This window comes from Nelumbo lutea, chromosome 4 (genome assembly GCF_056320005.1).
Source record: "Nelumbo lutea isolate HS-2025 chromosome 4, American lotus-T2T, whole genome shotgun sequence".
Taxonomy (NCBI): Eukaryota; Viridiplantae; Streptophyta; class Magnoliopsida; order Proteales; family Nelumbonaceae; genus Nelumbo; species Nelumbo lutea.
The window spans coordinates 13,037,398-13,057,900 of NC_142687.1; the positions used below are offsets into that span (position 1 = coordinate 13,037,398).

Below are 20,503 nucleotides of genomic sequence, written 5' to 3' on the forward strand. Positions count from 1 at the left end.
CATCCGAATCCAATCTAAAACCGATAGAAATAGAAAGATTCAAAAGGAGTCCAAATATTAATGGATCCTATTTGATCCCAAATCTAATCCACTTGCAGTTTTGGTCAGGTTTCATTGCCATTATTTTTATTTTTGGGGTAAGATGCCATTTCCATTTACCATTAACAAATAGAAACGCTACGGAATTGGACTTCGTTTTATGTTAAAGGATGGCAACTCTTCGTTCATAAGGTCGTTCATGCTGGTGCAAGTCTTCATAGATTTCTGTATGGACATCTCATACATATTTGTACTTGTATGTTGTCATTGATAGATCATACTTTTGAGAGGACAAACTGTTGGAATCTGTATTGGTAGCATCTGTACACGTCCTGTGTCTCTGGTAGATCAATCAGAAAGCTTTTTTCTTTTTTAAATACAAGATAAATTTGAAATGAGCAATGTGCATTAATGAGCCAACTGTAGGGTCAAGACGTGAGCTACGGCCAACTAATATGACAACATACAATAAAAACAGGCAGCATTACAGCAATGTTAATGGAAGAAGAAAATAAAAGTACCAAGTTTATACTTCATATTTATAGTAACAAAACTCTCACTGCCAGGGATGACAAAATCCTATTAAAACTCACAAGGCCCAAGCAGGCAAGACCTTCCATTACCACGATTTATTATAAGAATAGAACCTCCTATAATTATTGTTCACTCAAACCTTCACACTCAAAGAATAACAACTGAAGCTCCCGATGTTGAACTTCGACCTGAAAATATAAAACTAGGTCCATGCCTCAATTTATATACTTCCATGACTGTGACCAACTCATGTTTACCAAACATTGAATGCGATCTTACAGTGTCACACCCAATGGCTACAATGGGAACATAAACCACTGCACCAACAGAAGAATTTGCAGATTCTGAATCCATCACTCAGATTGTGTTCTCAGTCACCCCTTCATTTGTTCATGCTTATCAAGTTGACTGAAGTTCCCCTTCTCCTTGAAGAGCTGAGAATGGTGGTGCCTACAGTAGATTCTTTGTTCATGAGCAACGTAGTTTGATGGGCTGATCACACATCCCCCATGGCTGCACTTGAAACATGCTCTATGGTATGAGGTGCCATCAACTGCTACCTGAGAGACAATACGAGTTGAACATTTTTTACCTCCAAAGGAGAAAGAATATTTTTTATCAAAAAAAGGAGAGAGAATATTTCATTGGATCAGACAACTAATTAATGATAAGTCAACTGGAGCCCGAGGTTCCAAAGTCAAATGTTTCACCCACATCTGCAGAGCTTTTCTTTACTAATAAAACATGCTACACTGAAATAATTCCTTGTTTTCATTTCAAGTTTATTATGATACAATTATTCTTCAAGAATAAAGGGAAGTCCATTCCTAGGTGAGGATATAATAGCAGGAACAAATTTCTCAAATAACTAGCCAATAGATACAGCAGGAAATAATGTGTATACAATTGGCAGTAAAGAATGGAATTACATCTTTTCAGGTATACTCCACATACCAAATGGCATATGTTTCTAGGATGCCCGTATTGGGTACCACAGGGATGCTTGTAGAATAAATTGCACATGATATAAATAATATAGATACCACTATGAGGATGTTATCTTGCAAATGGACATTTGTGCAATTATAAAGTGGAAATGGATTATGAATAGAGTGAATGATGGATACTCAAATGGTGACTAGAAGAGACAAGTCAGACATACGTGTATAATTTCTCACTGTACATGGTTCTTATTTGTACATGCTATTATTGAATCATAAATGCAACATCTAATCGCTTCTCAAAAAAAAAAGGCTACTTAATACAAGATTTTGAACGTGTTGGATTTCCTAGACAGATCATCAACAAAAATTGTTAAACTAAGTGAAACCAAGGAGTTGTTGAGAAGAGGTTTTATCTTGCCAGACTTGCTTTGTCCTTTGTACAATTTGCAAATTGAATCGTCAAATCACCTGTTCATTCATTGTAATTTCACAACAGTTGTTCGGCAACATTTTCTCATGGCAATTAATCTGAGCCAGTGCTGGCTAGAGTCAGTCTCCTCCTTGTTATCTTGGTGGAGAGTCCCAGGCATGCTAAAGAAGGAAAACAAGTGTCTGTTATTCCCTCTGCAGTTATGTGGGCTATCTGGTTGGAAAGAAACGATAGGGTCTTTGAGCAGAAAGCTAAGTCTGAGGCTGGGGTAATTAACTTTATAGTGGAAGAGCTTAGGAGCTGGTTGTCTTTGCCTGACGTTTTTAGAGATGTTTTTTGTTCTGGTTCTTTTTTGAGGGTGGACTTTTTTGGGGGGCTCATTCTGGTCTTTCTTGTACAGCTTCTCTTTGTACAGGACCTTATACTGGTTGATATTAATACAATACTTCAATGAAATTGACTTCCATAGAAACTAACCATGCCTCCACTAATTCGATACCATAACTTTCTAATGTCAACAAATTATGCCAAGATGATAAAATTATTAAGGCAATAGCATTTTAAAAAATGAACCAAATCTTTGTAGACAATTTATTGATGAGTCTACACTTTTAATGAAAAAAGCACATGCAAATAAGCAGGTTCAAACATGCAATAAGGTTAAATGTTATACAATATGATTTTTATGAGCAAGATAATGGATTGTGCTCTGAACTGTAAGACTTATGTGGCCTCTACGGTGCAGAAAGTCTCGTAGGTTGATTGGAGTTCTTGGATGCAAGAAATATAAACATTTTTAAGGAAGAAGTTTTCTGAGAGATTTGTTAGCAATTACTATATATCAATTAAAACTCTCCAGGGGAGGAAACTTTTCATAGCTTGAAAATATAGTCTCCAAGAAATCAGTCCCCCATTCTTGCCAGTCTAAGCTTGTACAGAGCAACTCTAAACCACCCATAAACTCAGACTGGAAGGAAGGAGAAGACTGAATCCATATGCATGTGAATAAAGATCAAGGGTATGAAGTGGAAATCATCAACAACTCAGCCAACTGAAGACACATGAAGACAAGTTTGAGACTTCAAGATGTTGATTCAAGGCTAACTGATTTTCAATGGCAGCATGTATTTGTTCTTAACTCTAATGTTTTAGTTTTACAACTGTATGAACTGTTCAAATGTAGGGATAGAAAATTTCCCCATCTCCATTGGGTACCCGGCTTCCCCGACCCCATCAGGTCAGAGATGGAGATTGCCTTGGCAGGGATGAGGCGGGGACAGGGATGGGGAGTGAATTTCCCGCCCCAACCCCGATTAAATATATTAATATATACATATATAACATTATTTGTATTATTTATATCAAAATATATTTAAAATATTTTTTATGTTTTAAAAGTTTCCAGTATTTTAAGTAAAACTATTTTTTAAATCATTTTAATTTAAAAATTTTGGGGATTCGGGTCCCCGACAAGGAACCCATCTCCATTGAGGATCAGGAATGGAGGGTCACTTTTAACCCCGGTGGGGATTGGGGTCGGAGATGGGGAATATGGTCCCCGCCCTGTTGCCATTCCTATTCAAATGGATTGATATAATAGGAAGATCTTTGGGGTTTAAAGGAACATTTAACATGGAGTTCATAAAACATTTTCCCGGATGGTCTAGCCCAAAAAAAGGGAAAAAGGATGGAGTGTACCTTCTCAATTGGGTAGACCGTTTTCTTACAAGCAACACATTTCTCTTGAGTTCCAGAAAACAAACTCGAAACCTTGCTGTTGGCATTACCCTGTGGATTATCCATGGTAAAAGAAATTTACTATGACAAATAGTAATGTCACAATAGAGCATGCATGGGGATAGAAAAATATTTCCCAACTTGACATTGTGGGTACCTGATCAGCAGATCTGTCTGTTCTGGCAACTTTTGGAGCACCTAGAATAAAATTGAAAAAGGAACATAAGAAGAGTTCATATTAGTGAGAAACAAGCATAGGAGAAGGATATGGCAGAAGTCAGTTGTCGACTGGTAGTCACCTTCAAAGCTTTTATCCAAACTTCCAGTCATCTTAAAGAGTTGATCAAAGTGAGGTTTGCAATACAAAACACCCTCAAAGGAAGAATAGTTACTAAGCTGGAAAAAAGAACACCATTCACCAATAGATGAAGTGAGAAACAACAAATAAAGTACATGCACATTGCACAGAAATGCTGAAACATAATATAAGATGAAGTGCAATAGATGTTAATAAACCATCCATCAGTGTCAGATGTAGGATTTGGGAATCTGGGAATCATCAGTACATCAAACAACATAGGACACTAGCATCTTACATGAGTGTCACAAAAATCAGAAGAGCTAGGCATGCTATAAACATAATGCAAGGACATTCATTTCGTATGAAATAGTGTAATTGAAGAAGATTGCAAACATTACTAGAAAACTAGAGACATTGCAAATAAGTACTCTCTCTTGATCATCAGATCATTGAAAAAAGGAATCTTTATCAGAAAAAGGTATCCTGCATATCATTCTTACTAAACAGCCAATAGGAAAAAGATTCTTATTGTAGTGAAAAAATGTAAAGTTAGTGCAGAAACTTAAAAATTTTAATCAATGAAGTAATAGTTGGGCTATTGGACAAAATTTCACTCAACCAACTTGAGGAATCTTGAAATTTTCTATTAATACTTTATGAGGTAAAGATCCATTTTTTTTTTGGGAAAAAGGTAAAGTAATTTTATTCAGAGAAAAAGCAGATTACAACAAGACTCAGGCCAACTAGATCTTCCTGGGCCCAAAACAGATTACAAGAACATCCATGATTTAGTACAAAGTAGGAGAGAAACATTCTGACTTTTAAACTCCTCATTCACTGACACCCAGGAGCAAATCTTCCCCACCACTTTCTGCACAATCTCATCTGGACTTTTTGATTGATTACAGAAAATTCTATTGTTTCTTTCCATCCAAATGGACCAAAGAACAGCCTGTGGAATAGTATTCCAAACAAGCTTGCCTTTCTTGCTAAGACCCTCCAATCTCCAACTCATAAACAGCTCCTTCACAGACTTAGGCATAGCCCAACACACCTCTAGTTTCTTGAAGAAATGTCCCCAGATTGAAAAGGAAACCGGACAGTGAATGCACAAATGATCTATAGATTCAGCACCCATGCCGCATAAAACACAGGAGGGATCAAGAATCTAAACACCCCTTCTCTCCAAGTTGACCCTAGTTAAACATTTATTCAAAACCATTGTCCAAACCAGGAAGTTAACCTTGGAGGGACAGATGGGGTTCCAAATCTGCCTATCCGGGAAGTTCTCCTGACCTGAGCTGCACATCTTAAGGAAAAGGGATTTAACTGTGAAGCTACCATCTGCATTCCACTTCCAAGTCCATTCATCTTCCATACTCATGACAATTCTCTGATTTTGAATCCGCCCCAACAGACCTACATACTCCTCCACTTCCCAGTCCAGCAAATTCCTCCTACATAGGGGAGTTCAAGTAAAGGAGCCCCCAAAGGTACTAATGTTATCAGCAAATGACGAATCTTGATTCACTGCAATTTGGAACAGCCGGGGAAAAGCATCAGCCAAGGGACCTTCCTCACACCAGGAATCCTTCCAAAACCTAATTCTATCCCCTTTTCCAACTTTAAACTGGACCCCGTTCATGAAAAGAGTACTGAACTTAGAAATACCAGCCCAGAGAGAGCTACCCCCAAATGAAAGGGGATTAGGAGTTTTCCATTTAACTTTGCAAATTTACCCAAATGTGATGCAACAAAGATTATTACCATGTTCTAGGAGGTAGCAGAGATATAACAGCTAATATCATCAACTTAGAAGACTATATAACCATCCAAAATTAACTCAAAAATCATGAAACAATTATTTAGGCTTTGAACAATAAAAGGAATTGTTAAGGTGCACCGCTTAAAATTACAGATGGCATTCCTGCTTTTGTTGATTCATGTGCTTCAGTTCTGGTTCACGATCTTACCAAGTCTTTTAAGTTACATTTGTCCATCAACTCACAGATGACTCGTATGGATAATGAGACGATAACATTATATTATTTCATGGTAGTGATGCAATGAACTAGTGACACAAACAATGCATATTTCAAAGCTCTATCATGCCAAATACACACAATCACAGCTTTAAGACAACAGTGGGAACTACAATTATTTTTGTTCCTCTGTGATCCTTTTTAAAATTAATTATCCATAATATCCTAATTAGTTCCACTAATTTTAATCCTTTTCTTCCTGTCAGATTTCTCAAATAATATTAGTAGGCAGATCAGCTTGGGCAGTAATTCCTTTGGCAATAATCTGGGCTACATGGAAGGAATGAAATTCTTGGCTTTTTGACAATAAAACTCAGTGAAATTGTAATTAATTCAGCTTTTAGCTTGACTAGGGACTAGCTCTGCACTAGCAATATTTACAGCAGAGTTCTGCCGTTCTTTTTTGTCTATAGACTTTTTTGAATCTCCTTAAGTGGTTCTTTAATATAATACATTACCTTACCTTTTTCAAAAACTAATATGTTTAATATACTTATTCAAATTCAGAAAACAGGACGTCTAGTCATTTTTGTTGATTGGCCTCTACTGGGAAACCAAGGGCTTAATATTCCTACTTTATATTCTAGACAAATATCACCATTCTAAAATTTTTGGTGGTGATTAATCAGAACTTGCTCCTACCAAGGCAACTAGTTCAATTTTTCTGTTATTTCACAAAGGCAACCAATTCTAGAACAGTTTTACGTGGACACAGATGTGGGAATCAGAACCTGACACATATCTGGGAGCCTAACTTGCCAAGACAAAAGAAAAGCAAGGACCATGGACACATCTATAGAAAAGTATAAACTAATAAAATAGTCCATATGTAATTAAGTTTTAACATTATAAAAAATGTTTAAAAGATTATCTTTCTTAATAACATTTTGCAGGAAAAATGGCATTAATTGTATACATTAGCTGATCATTTATGTTGAATAAGCAAAGAGAAAAAGAAATATGTTGCATAGGAGTGCCCTTTGAGAATCCAAGGAGTGCCAAAATCTGATGCTTGTCTGACAATGACACTTCATCTATTTAGGAGGTTCCATGCAATATTGCTTTAGAATGATTAATTGAAACTAGTTCTTTATTTTCTTTCAAATGCTTGCTAGATGCTTCTTGACCAAGTTTATGCTTGTTTCTTCCACTCATCTTTTGATCAATATTTGTTTCTTCTACTCATGGTATCAAAATAAATTCAGAGAACTCATCAGTAAATACGATAAATATGCTTCCCAGGTTCCATGGTCAGATTATGTATAAGTTTTTATGCCCAAGTCCCATAAAGACTTATTTTGAGCTTAGCTCAGATGCATAAACTTGCTCACTTCAGCAAGCTGATTGTGCCTACATTTTGACAAGAAAAACCATCCAGATGTTTAAGAAGTTTGTGCTAGAAGCAATTTTATGGGGATTAACATGTCCCTATAGCCTATATTGAATACCTGGTGAATTTGTATGTTATGATGATTGTTTGACTTAATACAAATACCATCAAGCAATGGAGAGAAACACATCGGAAGTTACAGGAAGCTATTGACAACCATGATTTTTAGGGGACCTATCCAATCGTCCAATATCATGTCTTAGTATCTCTATCAAAACCTTGTAATTACAAAGCAACAAGTCCCTTATTTAGCGTAGGAGGATACATCCTGAAAGTACTAAACTTAAATCGATCTTCATGTCCAAGAAATGGTCTAAAGGATATACATCATAAGAGAAGCCAACCCTTACCAAAACAAGAGAAAACATCGGGAAAAACAAATCCAATTCCAGATGTGAAAAGAAAAGTTAGAAAACGTGTAGATCATAAAACAGAACAAACAAATCCAATATTTGATCTTCAAATAAATAAATAAATAAAGTCCATACGAGGGAAGACAAGGAAAGGTCATCAGCAACATCATGAATTTGAACAAAAGAGGAAAAAAGAGTTTGTAGAAATCAGATAAAGACAAGGAAAAAGAAACTCCACAAACAAAGCAATGGGCATACTGGGAGAAGCAGACAGAAACCATTAAGGATGGTCATCAGCATCATTATAAAAGGAGAAATACAGACGATAACAGCAAATAGAACATGAAAACAGGAAAAAACTTGACGGGGGACTACTACGTGCTTTCAGATATATAACCACAACACTAAGTATCATAGATAATGGAATTTAGTAGATATGCAAGGAAGCATAAAAATCAAATAGATAAATGGAAGAAGAAGAAGAAGAAGAAAGTTAAAACACCTTGAGGGTACCCTTGCAGTGGTGGCATCGGAAACAAGCCTTGTGATAGACCTTGTTATCAGCTGTGAGCTGCTCTACCAAGTAAACTGTCTTCTCACAAGCCTTGCATTTCTGAGTTGTCCCTGCAAAAGTCGCCATTTCTCCCTGTTTTTCCTTCTCTGAATCAGATAGAAAGACCCAGATAGGTTGTCAACCAGATTGAAAGATTTTTGAGCGATAAAAAGAAAGGAATCGAGAAACCCAATAGGAAAGTGTTGTAGGAGGTCTCTCTCTCCTCCCTCTCTTAATCCAGCTCAGACATTCAAGAAATACCGGCAGTATTCGGAATTATATAAAAATATTTGATTATTATCTAACCGCCACTGTTAATAAATAAGACAGCATATGACGAAAGAAGTTACATACAAGCATATTATGCGTTAGCTATTTTATCGGCAGAAAACAAAAAGAAACAATAAAGGCGTGGACTCCAGTAGGGGAAGCTTACACGTTGTAGAACAGGAACGGTCCAATTTGCTTCCACACCTCACCATCTCTGCTTAAGTCATACAAAGACAGCTCATAACTGCTGGTTTCGGTGGATGAACAAAATCATTGAAGCTTTCATTTTTTGAGCTGTGGAAGGTCACTCACTACTTGTTATTCTTAATACTTTACTGGGGAAAGAATCCAAAGCACATTGCTGTGAACCACCATGCATGGCATAGACTGTACTGTAAAGTTAATTAGCCTCCAATGTGATGGTCCACCATAGATGTGCTTTCATTTTTATATTTTGAGTTTGTTTTTCGCTTTTTAGCATAGATTTGATCACAGGGAAAGCGGAAGCAGATTTGAAAATTGTCTTGAGAGAGAGAGAGACAGACAAAAAAAAAAGAGCATTAAAGCTAGTTAGGTGGGCGTACGCGCACTATGTTTACCCTTTCGGCAGAATTTTTTTGGCTGGGGGTCGTTTAGGGGATTTTTTTCTTTTTTTGTCACAGATCACAGCTCATCACCTTTCGCCACTCGATTCTCAGTTCTGTTTGTTTTTCCTCACCCTGGACCAGCGTGGTGGACAGCAAGACAGCAAGTGCCCTGCCAGTTCAATCTCCGCCAAGTGTCAATTGAGCTCAGGATTGCAATTGACTCGAACCGGTTTCTCAAGTGGATTGAGAAAATGGTCAGCGGAACATCTACTCAATGAGCATCAGTCTTCCATTGTTGTAGTGAATACGATCAATGCAACTTAATGGGTGTTTGGCACTCGAGTGTTTTACAAGTGGGTTCGATTTATAAGTATCTTTTAATTTATTTTTTTTAAATACAAAAAAATTGAGCTGTAGGTCGATTGAACATTTAAGGTGATTTAACTTAATATCATAATAAACTTATAATGACAACTATATAACATCTCAGAAAAGTAGATTTTTTTTTTTTATTTTAATGTGCCATGTCTGCAAGGCAATTCAAGAAACTCAATTTGACAATTCAAGAAATCCCTCTTTCCCCAATTTCAAAATCATTTTTTTGAAAAAACAAGATTGTCAAATACAATTTTCTTGTAGCATGAATGACAACATCAACAAAAATGAAATACTTGTAAAATGCTCGAATGCCAAACACCCACTTAGTTCGTGGATTAATGGCCCACGATTTGAAAGGACTGGGTTGTCATGATATGGGTACTGGGATAACATGCCATAGACTGTTCACATGATTTTTCATCAAAGCGTCTTATACTCTATTGGTTTTTGCTAGTTTCTTAATAATTAATTTAAGTCTACCCGAATCAAACATGCCGAGCAAACAGCGCTGGCTACCGTTATAATAACCAGCATAGATCGGGTCATGAGCCAGGTGACTGGGCCATATCAACCAATTATTGAACTCTAGACCGAGCCAAAAAGAAAAACACAGTGGGAAATGTGGCATGTACTTGAATATCATTATCAGCTCTCCCCAGTCACCATCCAACCCAGAGTAAAATGAAAATAGCGTATACCAACTCGTGTAGATTTGCGATTCTTTTCGTCGTGCATTTGATGAGACTGAGTGGAACCCCACCAAAAAATTAGGTTAGACGGTTAGACCCAGTCGTTTGACTCGGATGCTACCAGAATGTTCTGGTTCGTCTATACGAACTACAGTTTTATATTCTATGATCAAACATGCTCCCCACAAAGCGCGTCTCACGCCGGTCTCACTGCACGTTTATCCGTAAATCTGAAACATCTCCGTATTCGAAAGATGTTCCCGATGCACGGATTAAACGTTTTATGTCATCGGTGTGAAGCGCGCTCCGTGAGGAGCAGATCGGAACTCAGTTTTAGAACCATCGTTAATTGTTTTATATTAATACAATAACGCAGAGTTAAAGGACAACAGAGGCTGCTCATCGGTGACACGCGGATCCTGTAGGCGACTCATTTTCTATCTAAACTAAAACAAGAGGGCCACCCCCCATCTTTGAAATTGTGATCCTATTCCAAGTTTCCACTTTCCAGCCCTTGATTGGGTGAATCACGTTTCGTCGCCGAAAGCGAACTGATCCGTGACCAACGGATGATAGCGTTCTGATCTAAGTATTAAAAAATTAAAGAATTTAATAAAGGTCAACAGTCAAAAAGGAAAAAATAAATAAAGTGCAGACGTTTAGTAGTTGGGACGGTCAAAGTATGAACCCCTCGAGCAGTCCGGCTTGGCGGCTTGATGAGCAGCAGGCAACCGGCAATCGCAAGATATGTAATCCCACTAAAGAGAGAATGCTGACTTCATTTTATAAAATGAAAACAAAATCCATACTCCCTACACCATGAGTCCATGACCCATCAACATTCAGCACAACTGCACAAGTAGGGATGCAAAATTACAACTCCACTCTACGCATCGCAAGGGCATTTTCATCATCAATCGCTTGAGGCGAATCAATACACTATGTTAAATTTGTTTTCAGACATTTCCACACAATTCCAAAGTCAACAAAAACATACTTTATAAGGATACTGCTTTCTAAGTTTAATTCAACTAAATGAAGCTAACGAGTTTGCTCCTACTTATTCAGACAGCTTGAAACTACAGCTTAATAACACTCCTGGAAAACCTTCACTAGGAGATGGTGATTTTACCATAATGAAAACATGATTTCTTACAAGGGGATATCTTGTTTATCATGTTCCCTCGCTTGTCGCACGTGCCTGTTTCCGATCTTCTTCCCGCATTACTGCTTTCACATAAATTTCATAACAACAGCCTAAAAAAAAATAGGGAATATAAGAACCACTTTAGAAACCTATTGGTCGAAATCAAGAAATTTAGGGGGGAGAGGGGGACTTGATATATTGGATACGTCTGGTTCTGTAGATTGATGGTCAACAGAAGCACGTCACAACCATCAGAGATTCAGAATGATAAATATCGATATAGGTCAGTTTTTGCAGCTTTGGTTCTTTTCTGGAGCAAATAAAAGCACTGCATTATACAACCAGAAGAATGATCCGCACGCTTTTTTCCCCTTCTTTTTTATAATTTCAGAAGCTTTTCCCCATTTCTTTTTTTTTTTTTTTTTTTTAACTTCCAGCAACTTGGGGGTGCTTCAGGAGTAGGAGGGCAACAAAGCTATGGCATGTTTTCCAGCATTTCATTCCATGGTGATAATGTAATAATGCATGTACCACCAACAACGAACAGTTGCAAATGAAGTAAAATAAAGTGAGCTAATAAGTGATAATATGTAAATTTCATAATTATAAAGGATCAAAATCATGGCACACCATATTCCTAAACAGTGAAATATGCAGGTATGATCTTCAATTCTTCATTCTGATTTAGAATGCACTTAGCTGGGTGTGAACACAAAGCACAGTCATGCTCTGCATTGAAATCATGACCTGACTAGTAGTTTTAGTCTTAGGCTCCTAGTCCTAGCTTGATGAGAAAAGTAAGGTTTAGTTTGGAAAGAGTACAAATATATACAAAATATAAGGTTTTGCACTCTACATATTTGTATTTGTACCCTTCCAAACTGAGCCTAAGGCTGTGTTTAGTTGCAGTACAAATTTATTTGTACTAGTATAAATGCATGGGAGTGCAAATGTAAAAAATGCAAATTCTTGTTTAATTTTGTTTTGGATTTTACCTTATTCTGCTTCATGTCTTAGTTTACTTCATTTGTACTGTAATCAAACAAAATAAGCTAAAATTTGAAACAAAAATAGGTCAGAATTTACATTCAAATCATTTGCATTGCCATGATTTTGCATCGGTGCAAATTTATTTGCATTGCAACCAGACAACCAAATCTCAAATGTGTCACAAGTATGGCATCATAAAATGATATGGAGTACCAAATTCTGTAGACATAACAGTTACCACTAGATAAAGCACATAAATGACCAGTTCCCTATAATATTGATTAATAAGTTAATATTTTTATATTCTGAAAAGAAGATGAAAAATGATGAGACACCAGAAAGGGGGAAAATGCCAAGCACACAACTTTGCAAGCAAGAATAATGTACTTTTCCCAAAAAGCCTCATTTTTGCTCCTGAAAGTACATATAAATTAGATGTCCTATTCCTCCAAATTTATAGGTTGTACTTGGATTAGGGTGTATTTGTCTTAGTAGCACTGGAATTGTCAACTCTGTGCATCTCTGGATTCGATTGTTTAGGTCAATTTCCTGGTGCAGTTGCAACCAGTATAACAGGAATTTAAATCCAATTCCACCCTATCTCTGTGTGTGTGAGAGAGAGAGAGAGAGTGAGAGAGAGAGAGAATAATGTTGCTATATTTTACCTCAAGCTAATCCCAATAAACTCTTCAATGAACCACCATCATCCCCCAAACATTCCCCCAGATATAGCAAAGAACATTGGGGGATACAGCAGACTGTGGCATTTATTTCAACTAGTGCTATGACCCTTTATTCTTCTTAATATAAAAAAAAATGAGATCCCCCCTTCCTCTTCTTCCTCTTCTTCCTCCTGACCCCCCCCCCTCTTAAGGAGGCTTACGCCTCCTTGTTTTTGGGTGGCTTATGCCTCTTACGTTCTGAACTACGCCTCACGCCTCTAGGTAGTGGAAAGCCTCGTGTCACACCCCCGCGTTTTAAAACATTCACTTGACTATAAGAGTTAAGTGGGTGAGAAGAACTGCCAACAACTTGGCAGACGGTCTAGCTATGCAAGGGGTACACAGAACTCAATTGTAATATCTGGGTGGGGTCAGCTTTCCCATAGCTGTGCTTTTATTCTCTTTTCACAACCTCTTGTTGTACTCATGCCTATTTTTTATTAATGAAATCATTTCTGTGTTTCTGATAACAAAAAAAAAAAAAAAGCTTGAGAGGTGCAATTCTGTGGGACTGTGGTGTGAAAGGAATGCTGACTTTTTGAGGAAATTCACAAATCAGTCGAAGAAGTTAGAGCTCACTCTAATCAGGGTGGCACATTGGGTGCTGGTGACAGAGAAAAAGGAGTTTTAAGGGGATGGCAAACAGTGGTGGATTTCCACGTGAGCAAATAGCTAACTTTGCTGGTCCGGCCTCCTGCAGCAGGTTTAAGCAAGTTCAATTTTGATGGGTGTTACCTTGGGAATCCAGGACATTCAGGAGTAGGGGGTGCTGTGAGAGACCACAATGGTAATATCAGTTTTACAGGCCCAGCAGGACAGCTTAACTCTTTAAGGGCAGAATTGCTTGTGTTAATTCAAGGCTTGAAACTAATACAGCAGCAGGGGTGGAGAGATGTGGTTGTGGAAGGGGACCATAAAACTGTAATATGTTGGATGAAAGCACAAGATCACCTACCCTGAGAATTTAGGCAGTTGGTGAGGGGGGCAGTAACAATTGGGATTTCATTGAATGCCTCATTCGATTGGGTTCCTAGGTTTGCAAATGTGTTGGCAGATTCCTTAGCAAGAGCAGGGGTGGGGAAAGAGTTTTTAGTTTGGGGCTACCCAGGCCCAGGTTGTAATTTGTAATTCTTTGTTGTTGGGTGTTGTTTTAGAGTGGTGATTATACTCCTTTGTAATTTGTTTTTGCTCTGCTGCTTTATTTTGAGCAACTGGACTTTTGAAATATATTCAGTTACTTACCAAAAAAAGCAGGATTCATATAGCCAACCCCATGTGGTTGGGATAAAGCTTAGATGATGATGATGATCACAATCCTTATATCTACCCCAGTCCAAGTAATTGATGTGTGGATGTCCAACTAGAGGCTTCAAATGTTACCATGCATAAAATAATCAAGAAGAATTTGAAGAATAACTAAAAAAGTTATCTGACATTTTTATCTTTTCTTTTTTTTTTTTTTAGGGGGGGGGTCATTTTGGAGGTGGGGATCATGATACCCAAACAACCGATCATCTTATGTGTGCAGCTTTTAGGTATAATATTCTCCCATAGCAGGCTAAAGAGCTCAGGAACCTATTAAATTCATCTTGTTCTCACTATTGCAGGGTAAATCCTGAACCTTCCAGTTAAGTTATTATTTAGAATTGTACCAGTTGTTGGAGCAGCAATGTCATACTTCTTCTATAGGTAAAGATGTTGTAATGAGGTTCCACGAATGCAGTTAGTATTACAATCAGAGATAACCAAATGACTACTAACTGGTAACATGTCTGTTGTGAATAGCAATTATAATCATGCTCAATGCACTTGAATAGCTATAACATTTGATCAATATCAAACCTTACACTTTGAGTTCTCTGTCACAGTGGTAATTTTTCCACCTATAGAAAGAAGCAAAATTGCCACACAATCTTCTCTTATAATCTCAGAAGGTAGATGCCAAAAGTAATATTTGACCGAATTAAATGACAAAGGATATCCATGTATACCATGAAATGGATCCCTTTTAGTTTTAAGTAAAATTTCAACACTGTGAATGGTTCATTTCTGTTAAGAGAAAACACAAATGAGTTGATTTCCTTGAAAGCCCAAAAATAACAGTTCTTATTCTTTAATATGTATTGCTAACCAGAAATGGCTCCATTCAGATTGTGGACTTTTGCTCGTACAAGCAAAAGAATAAGGATGCTAAGGATGAAAAAAGTTAACATTTTTACCAAGAACCAATCCAAATGATGTTTGGTTATAGGAGCTTTGAGTGCAGGTATGGAATCTCAAGTAGCAAAGGCAAAGAATTATAATAAAGCAAAACTACATGCATTGAATACTAAGTTTATCATTTTAAACATTACACATAAAAAAAGGTCATTAACCAATTTAGAATATTATCACTTATGATTGCCCTTAAAATGCATTATTGAATTTGATTAACTTGTCAACCAATTTGGAATGTTAATAAAATCATCAGGCAATTTTTTAAAATTACCTCAGGAACAAAAACTATAACAACAACCAACTCTAGGACTATCACAGAAGTACATCTTGCAGATAAACCCATTTTTCTTTCTTTGTTCACCCCCTTCTTATTTGATTGTTGCAAAAATTAACAGTAAATCAATTTTTAATTAATAATAATAATCACTTGTTAAATATGGAAAGGATACTAACCCCTGTAAACAGAAAATCCAATTTATAATGAGGGAAATGGCATACCAGCAACGACAACAATAGTGAGCACATCCCCAATTCGTTTGAGTCTCCAAACACTCTTCTTATGTGATTTGAACCACTTTAATGCAGGATCTTCTTTCAAGAGCTGTAACGTGAAATAATTGGCCTTTTTCAATACAGAAGTGCATGACAACTAAGAAATCTCAGATGTTGCCTACAAATCCATTTAGTTGTTCTAGAAAGGGGGTGGTCAAGACTCAAGACAGTTAAATAGAAAAATGGCTCCTCAAAAGAAAATGATTGGTAACAAGATGAAAAATAATTTCTGTTCAAGGAAAAAAAAAACAAGATGGAAGAGAACTTATTAAGAACAACAGGATAGGAAGGAAATATACTATGACAATGTTTCCCTTTTGCAGTTGGTTAATAATTGTATACTCTTAGCAGGATAAAACAGATGGAAAATGACTTAGAAGCTAGATTCAGCTGGGTTTGAAGGTCAGCCAACAGCTTAGTTGATGTTGACTAGGCAAGAGGCAGGAAGGAGACTGTGTAGTATGTACTAGGGTTTGGTCCCTCCAAGGGGGGTGAATGTAGTACATAACATTTAAACAATTTGTAATTATATATAAATGGGGGGTAGCAAGTGTATTTCAAAATAGGGGTTACTTTGTTACTGATAAAAAAGAAAACATAGTTGTATTCCAAAATAGGTCATCTTCTCAAGACGCCATATTAAGCAGAGTGATAGGGATGATTCATTCTTGGTTGGTCATTAGAAAGGAGTTTAGGGAGGTTCCTCATAAGTTTTTTTTTTTTTATTTTTTTGATTCATTGTATAGATAGATCTATATATGGTTTAAGTGTATGGGCCAGTACAATCCCTTGATGTACAGGAGCTGAACTGCACACCTCTTTTCTTTTTAACATACTAATTCAATACATACTTTACCTTTTCAAAAGAAAAGAAAGAACGAGGTACAAATACTAGAAGAGGGGAAAAATAAAGAACCCTAGGTTACATCAATCAGCTTCCTCATATGCTCCAATGTAGCACAGACACTTTAGTCCGGTAGTATAGTGGAACCACAATGTAATAATATATTCATAATTTCTATCAGATGGCATCACGTGCATGAATAATTTATTAAAGAGGAAGGAATGGAGGGAAATAGATATAATCATCAAACCCCAATAACAAGGCACAATACAAAATTCTTACAAGATGGCAACCGCCCTCCAAAAAAAAAGGTTTGAATCGTTTGATTATAACCAAGTGGCAATAAGCAAATGGTTCTAGTAAGGCTAGCATCCATATACCCAATATTTGCTCCTCCCAACCCCCCATTGATAAAGGGATCCATGTGAACAAGATAATCAGATTAGAGATTGGAGGTAACTTCTCTGATGTAATGGACCAACTGCAAATGCCCTCTGATTCCTCTCACATTTATTCCATGACAACCTGTTAACCCCCTCCACTTCCACTCAATAAAAATCACAAGTAATATATCAGTCTAAGACCATGAACCCGGGCAAATAACCACGCCAGCTATTCTGGAAAAAATCTCTTTCAATCTTTCACTACCCTTTCTAAAAAAAGGTAACTCCTTCAGATGGTCCTTTAACAGTTTTAAGGTATATCTCATGGCCATCAAGATAGGCCAACCACTGTAAGTGAAAATTTACATATCTCTCCACCAGTTTTTGCCATGTTGTTGCCACATAGATGCACTTAACCATATCAGCAACCACTTGAGAATTGAAATTCCCTTGCTCCCCAATCTATCAAAAAAAAAAAAAAAAATCCCTTGCTCCCCAAGATGCACTGAACTGTCTCTCTGGATACTCTACAGGGCATTCCTCTAAGCCAACAAAGATGTTAGCAGAGAGAAAAAAATTACAATAAAAGAAATTTCTTAGCTCTATTCTTTTATGAATTTAATATAATATAAGAAATAAATTAACACAACAAGTTTACAGTTAGTGCCTTCTATTTCACACAGTATAATAGATCGGATCATAATCCTTCTACAATTCTAGAGTAGAGAGGAACACATTAATTAAATCGCATACAATATAATAACAAAATTAAATAAATAAACAGCAACATTGCCACTATCAACCAATCACTAGATAAGAAATGGTGGCATCATCAGTGTCATCAATGATTAAATTCTTAAGGCTCAGTTTGGAAAGAGTACAGATACAAAGTGTACAGTATAAATGCATACAACATAATATAAAATATAAGGTTTTGTACTCTACATATTTGCATTTGTACTCACTCCTTCCAAACTGAGCCTAAGCAAAAATGTGATGCATCAAACAGAACTTTTTCCCCCGTTTTGGAAAGAATGGTTATTATGAAGACTTGAAAAAAATGACATGATAGATATAAAACCATATTGCTTTAACGGACATATTTGAAATACAAAGCAGTGATAGTGAATAAGAGAGCTTTGAGAAAAAGAGAATAGAAAAAAAAAAAAAATGATAGCACAAGTTGGAGATCTGTAAAAAGTGTCGCACTAGCGTTTCTTCAAGCTGACGCCAATCTATTTACAACAGATCATTTTACCAAGCAAAGTAAAAAAGCTAATTAGACCTCCTGCAGAATTGGTTCGGGATAAATACTTTTGATATAACGAAAAGGAACTCAGAAACGGAACCATCGTCTTCCAAGCGATTTTCCAGTTCCTCCTATAAGAAAATTTTGTTTTGTTTCTTGTAAGAAGGGATTTCCATTTAATGTTCGTGATTTATGGTCTATTACTGCTAAGTTTGACGGTTTCATACGCCACGATAATAATCATGATCATTACCACACCAATACCAATATATAGCTGGCAGCAACATGGTCCAATATCCTGAATGCGTCAGATGAAAGTCATTTAAATTTTAAAATAGAGAATGAAAACCAGAGCAAGCCGATCAAATCAATCATATAACTAACTGAGTTAAATTGGAAAACAAAAAGGGAGAGAAGAGATGAGAAATACTCACAGCTTTCTCGCGAGCTCCTGGTTCTATGTGCATAGAACGGCGTGCAAAAGCGAATTGATTCTCCGTCTTCTGCTCGATACAGACATATAAAATGAATTAGAGAGAGAGAGAGACTGCGTGTGTGCATAATCTTGAAAAATAACAGTTCAATAAAGAAAGACAAGAAAACACCTCAATATTTGACTGAAAGCGTGAAAACATAGTGGTTTTGTTCAAGAACGCCATCACTGTAATATCAGAGCTTGAGAGAGGAGGATCGCAAGGATGAGAGGCCTTTCGGTTGTCAGCGGCGACAGTAGCAGCAGCGAAGCCGAATGGCTCCCCCCGTCCCCATCATCGATGATTATATTTATGGAAAATTTCTTAAGCCATCCTTATGGTTTAGCTAATTTACTAGCTATACCCTTCTGTTTAACTATCTCTAGACCCTTACCGCCTTCGTTAAATCGTTATAAAAAGAATAAAATTTCTATTTTACCCTAAGTCAATTAATCACATAAAAGATAAAATTACCCTATGTCAATTACACCATCGCGTGCAAAGGTGAAAAATAGTTTCCTGTACATTTTTATGGTAAAAACGTTATTCATTATTTTTTCACATTTTTACATCGCCCGCAACTGTTGCGTTTGTTTCATGTGAAATGAGAAGAAAACAAGGTTTTGTGACTTTTGTCTCTTAGGGTCAAGCATGCATGGAATCATAAATTTTTCAGTTACCTCTTTATAATAAAATAAGGGTAAAATACAAAAACCTCTTCTAATTTTTTAAAAAGTTCGACAAAAACTTCCCTTCCATTATTAATCCGGACAAAAAATGTTAGTCTAAAATTAATTTATATACATTTTACCTATCATAAATTAGTTTATATACATTTTTACTAAACTAACTCAGTACACATAAGCTTTCTCTTCCTTTGAAGTAGAATGCAAACAGTGATTTCCACGCGATAGAGTGAGTTTCTCATGGGTGGGTGAAGATGAGGATAACGAGAACTCTAAGAAAGTCACAGGGATTGAAATAGAGAGTTGTGACCGATCTGATTAGATTTCTTCTACCTTAAGCCAGGCAATACCAGAACAATCAAAGCATTTCTTGGGCCAACCATCGATAAAATGGCAAGGGGAATGTTGTGGTGGTTGTTCTCTATCATTGAGTTCAGGAGATGAATTTAAGGAGCTTCGTTGTGAAGGGTTGAGAAGGAAATCAGAGGAGACAAACCCAAACTCCATACGAAAGGAATCCTTAAGTGTAGGGGCGGGTTCCTATGTAAATTTTTTCCTCCCCCCACTCTCTACCTCAATGGTTGGTTCTCCTATGGATCCATCCATACTTTATTTAGGTTTTGACTCCCTTATAAAAATTTCTCGACTCCGCCCCTGCTCAAATGAGATTTGTTGTATTGGAATGAAAAAATCCTTAACTTTCAGGTTTATCGAGGGAAAGAACACAGGTATGCCTTGGGAATCCACGACTTGTCACCAAACTTCTCTTTATTTAGTATAATCTTGTTGTAGAGAGTCAGCGAACAAAGAAAAAATGAAAGAAAAAAAAAAAGGAAAAAAGATGATCGTGAATAGGTTATTTTTTCTACATGTGACCATTCCCCTTGAATCCATAAGATGATCAAGTTTTATTAAATCATTTGAGGACAGCTCCATTCAATGCCCAGAAAAAAAAAATGGTAGAGCATGGGCATGGAAGATCAATGAATTACC

General features: G+C 36.7%; 2 protein-coding genes across 3 annotated transcripts; both read right to left on the reverse strand.

Moving 5' to 3' along the window:
• Positions 1–480: 480 nt before the first annotated feature.
• On the reverse strand, positions 481–9,119 carry LOC148854002 (LIM domain-containing protein WLIM1-like). Of its 2 annotated transcripts, XM_088984406.1 has the most exons (6): positions 8,760–9,119; positions 8,273–8,430; positions 3,984–4,080; positions 3,842–3,882; positions 3,646–3,735; positions 481–1,133 (listed from the first exon to the last, which is right to left on the reverse strand). In XM_088984406.1, the coding sequence occupies exons 2-6, from the start codon at positions 8,408–8,410 to the stop codon at positions 948–950; spliced, it is 552 nt and encodes a 183-aa protein (XP_088840532.1). In that variant the 5' UTR covers positions 8,411–8,430; positions 8,760–9,119; the 3' UTR covers positions 481–947. The 2 variants fall into 2 exon arrangements, with proteins under 2 accessions (XP_088840532.1, XP_088840531.1); XM_088984405.1 differs by lacking the exon at positions 8,760–9,119 and having other exon boundaries at positions 8,273–8,688.
• A 2,032-nt stretch (positions 9,120–11,151) lies between these two features.
• LOC148854003 (succinate dehydrogenase subunit 7A, mitochondrial-like) lies at positions 11,152–19,109 on the reverse strand. Its single transcript, XM_088984408.1, has 4 exons — positions 18,957–19,109; positions 18,786–18,854; positions 15,822–15,924; positions 11,152–11,504 (listed from the first exon to the last, which is right to left on the reverse strand). The coding sequence occupies exons 1-4, from the start codon at positions 19,008–19,010 to the stop codon at positions 11,422–11,424; spliced, it is 309 nt and encodes a 102-aa protein (XP_088840534.1). The 5' UTR covers positions 19,011–19,109; the 3' UTR covers positions 11,152–11,421.
• Positions 19,110–20,503: the final 1,394 nt, after the last annotated feature.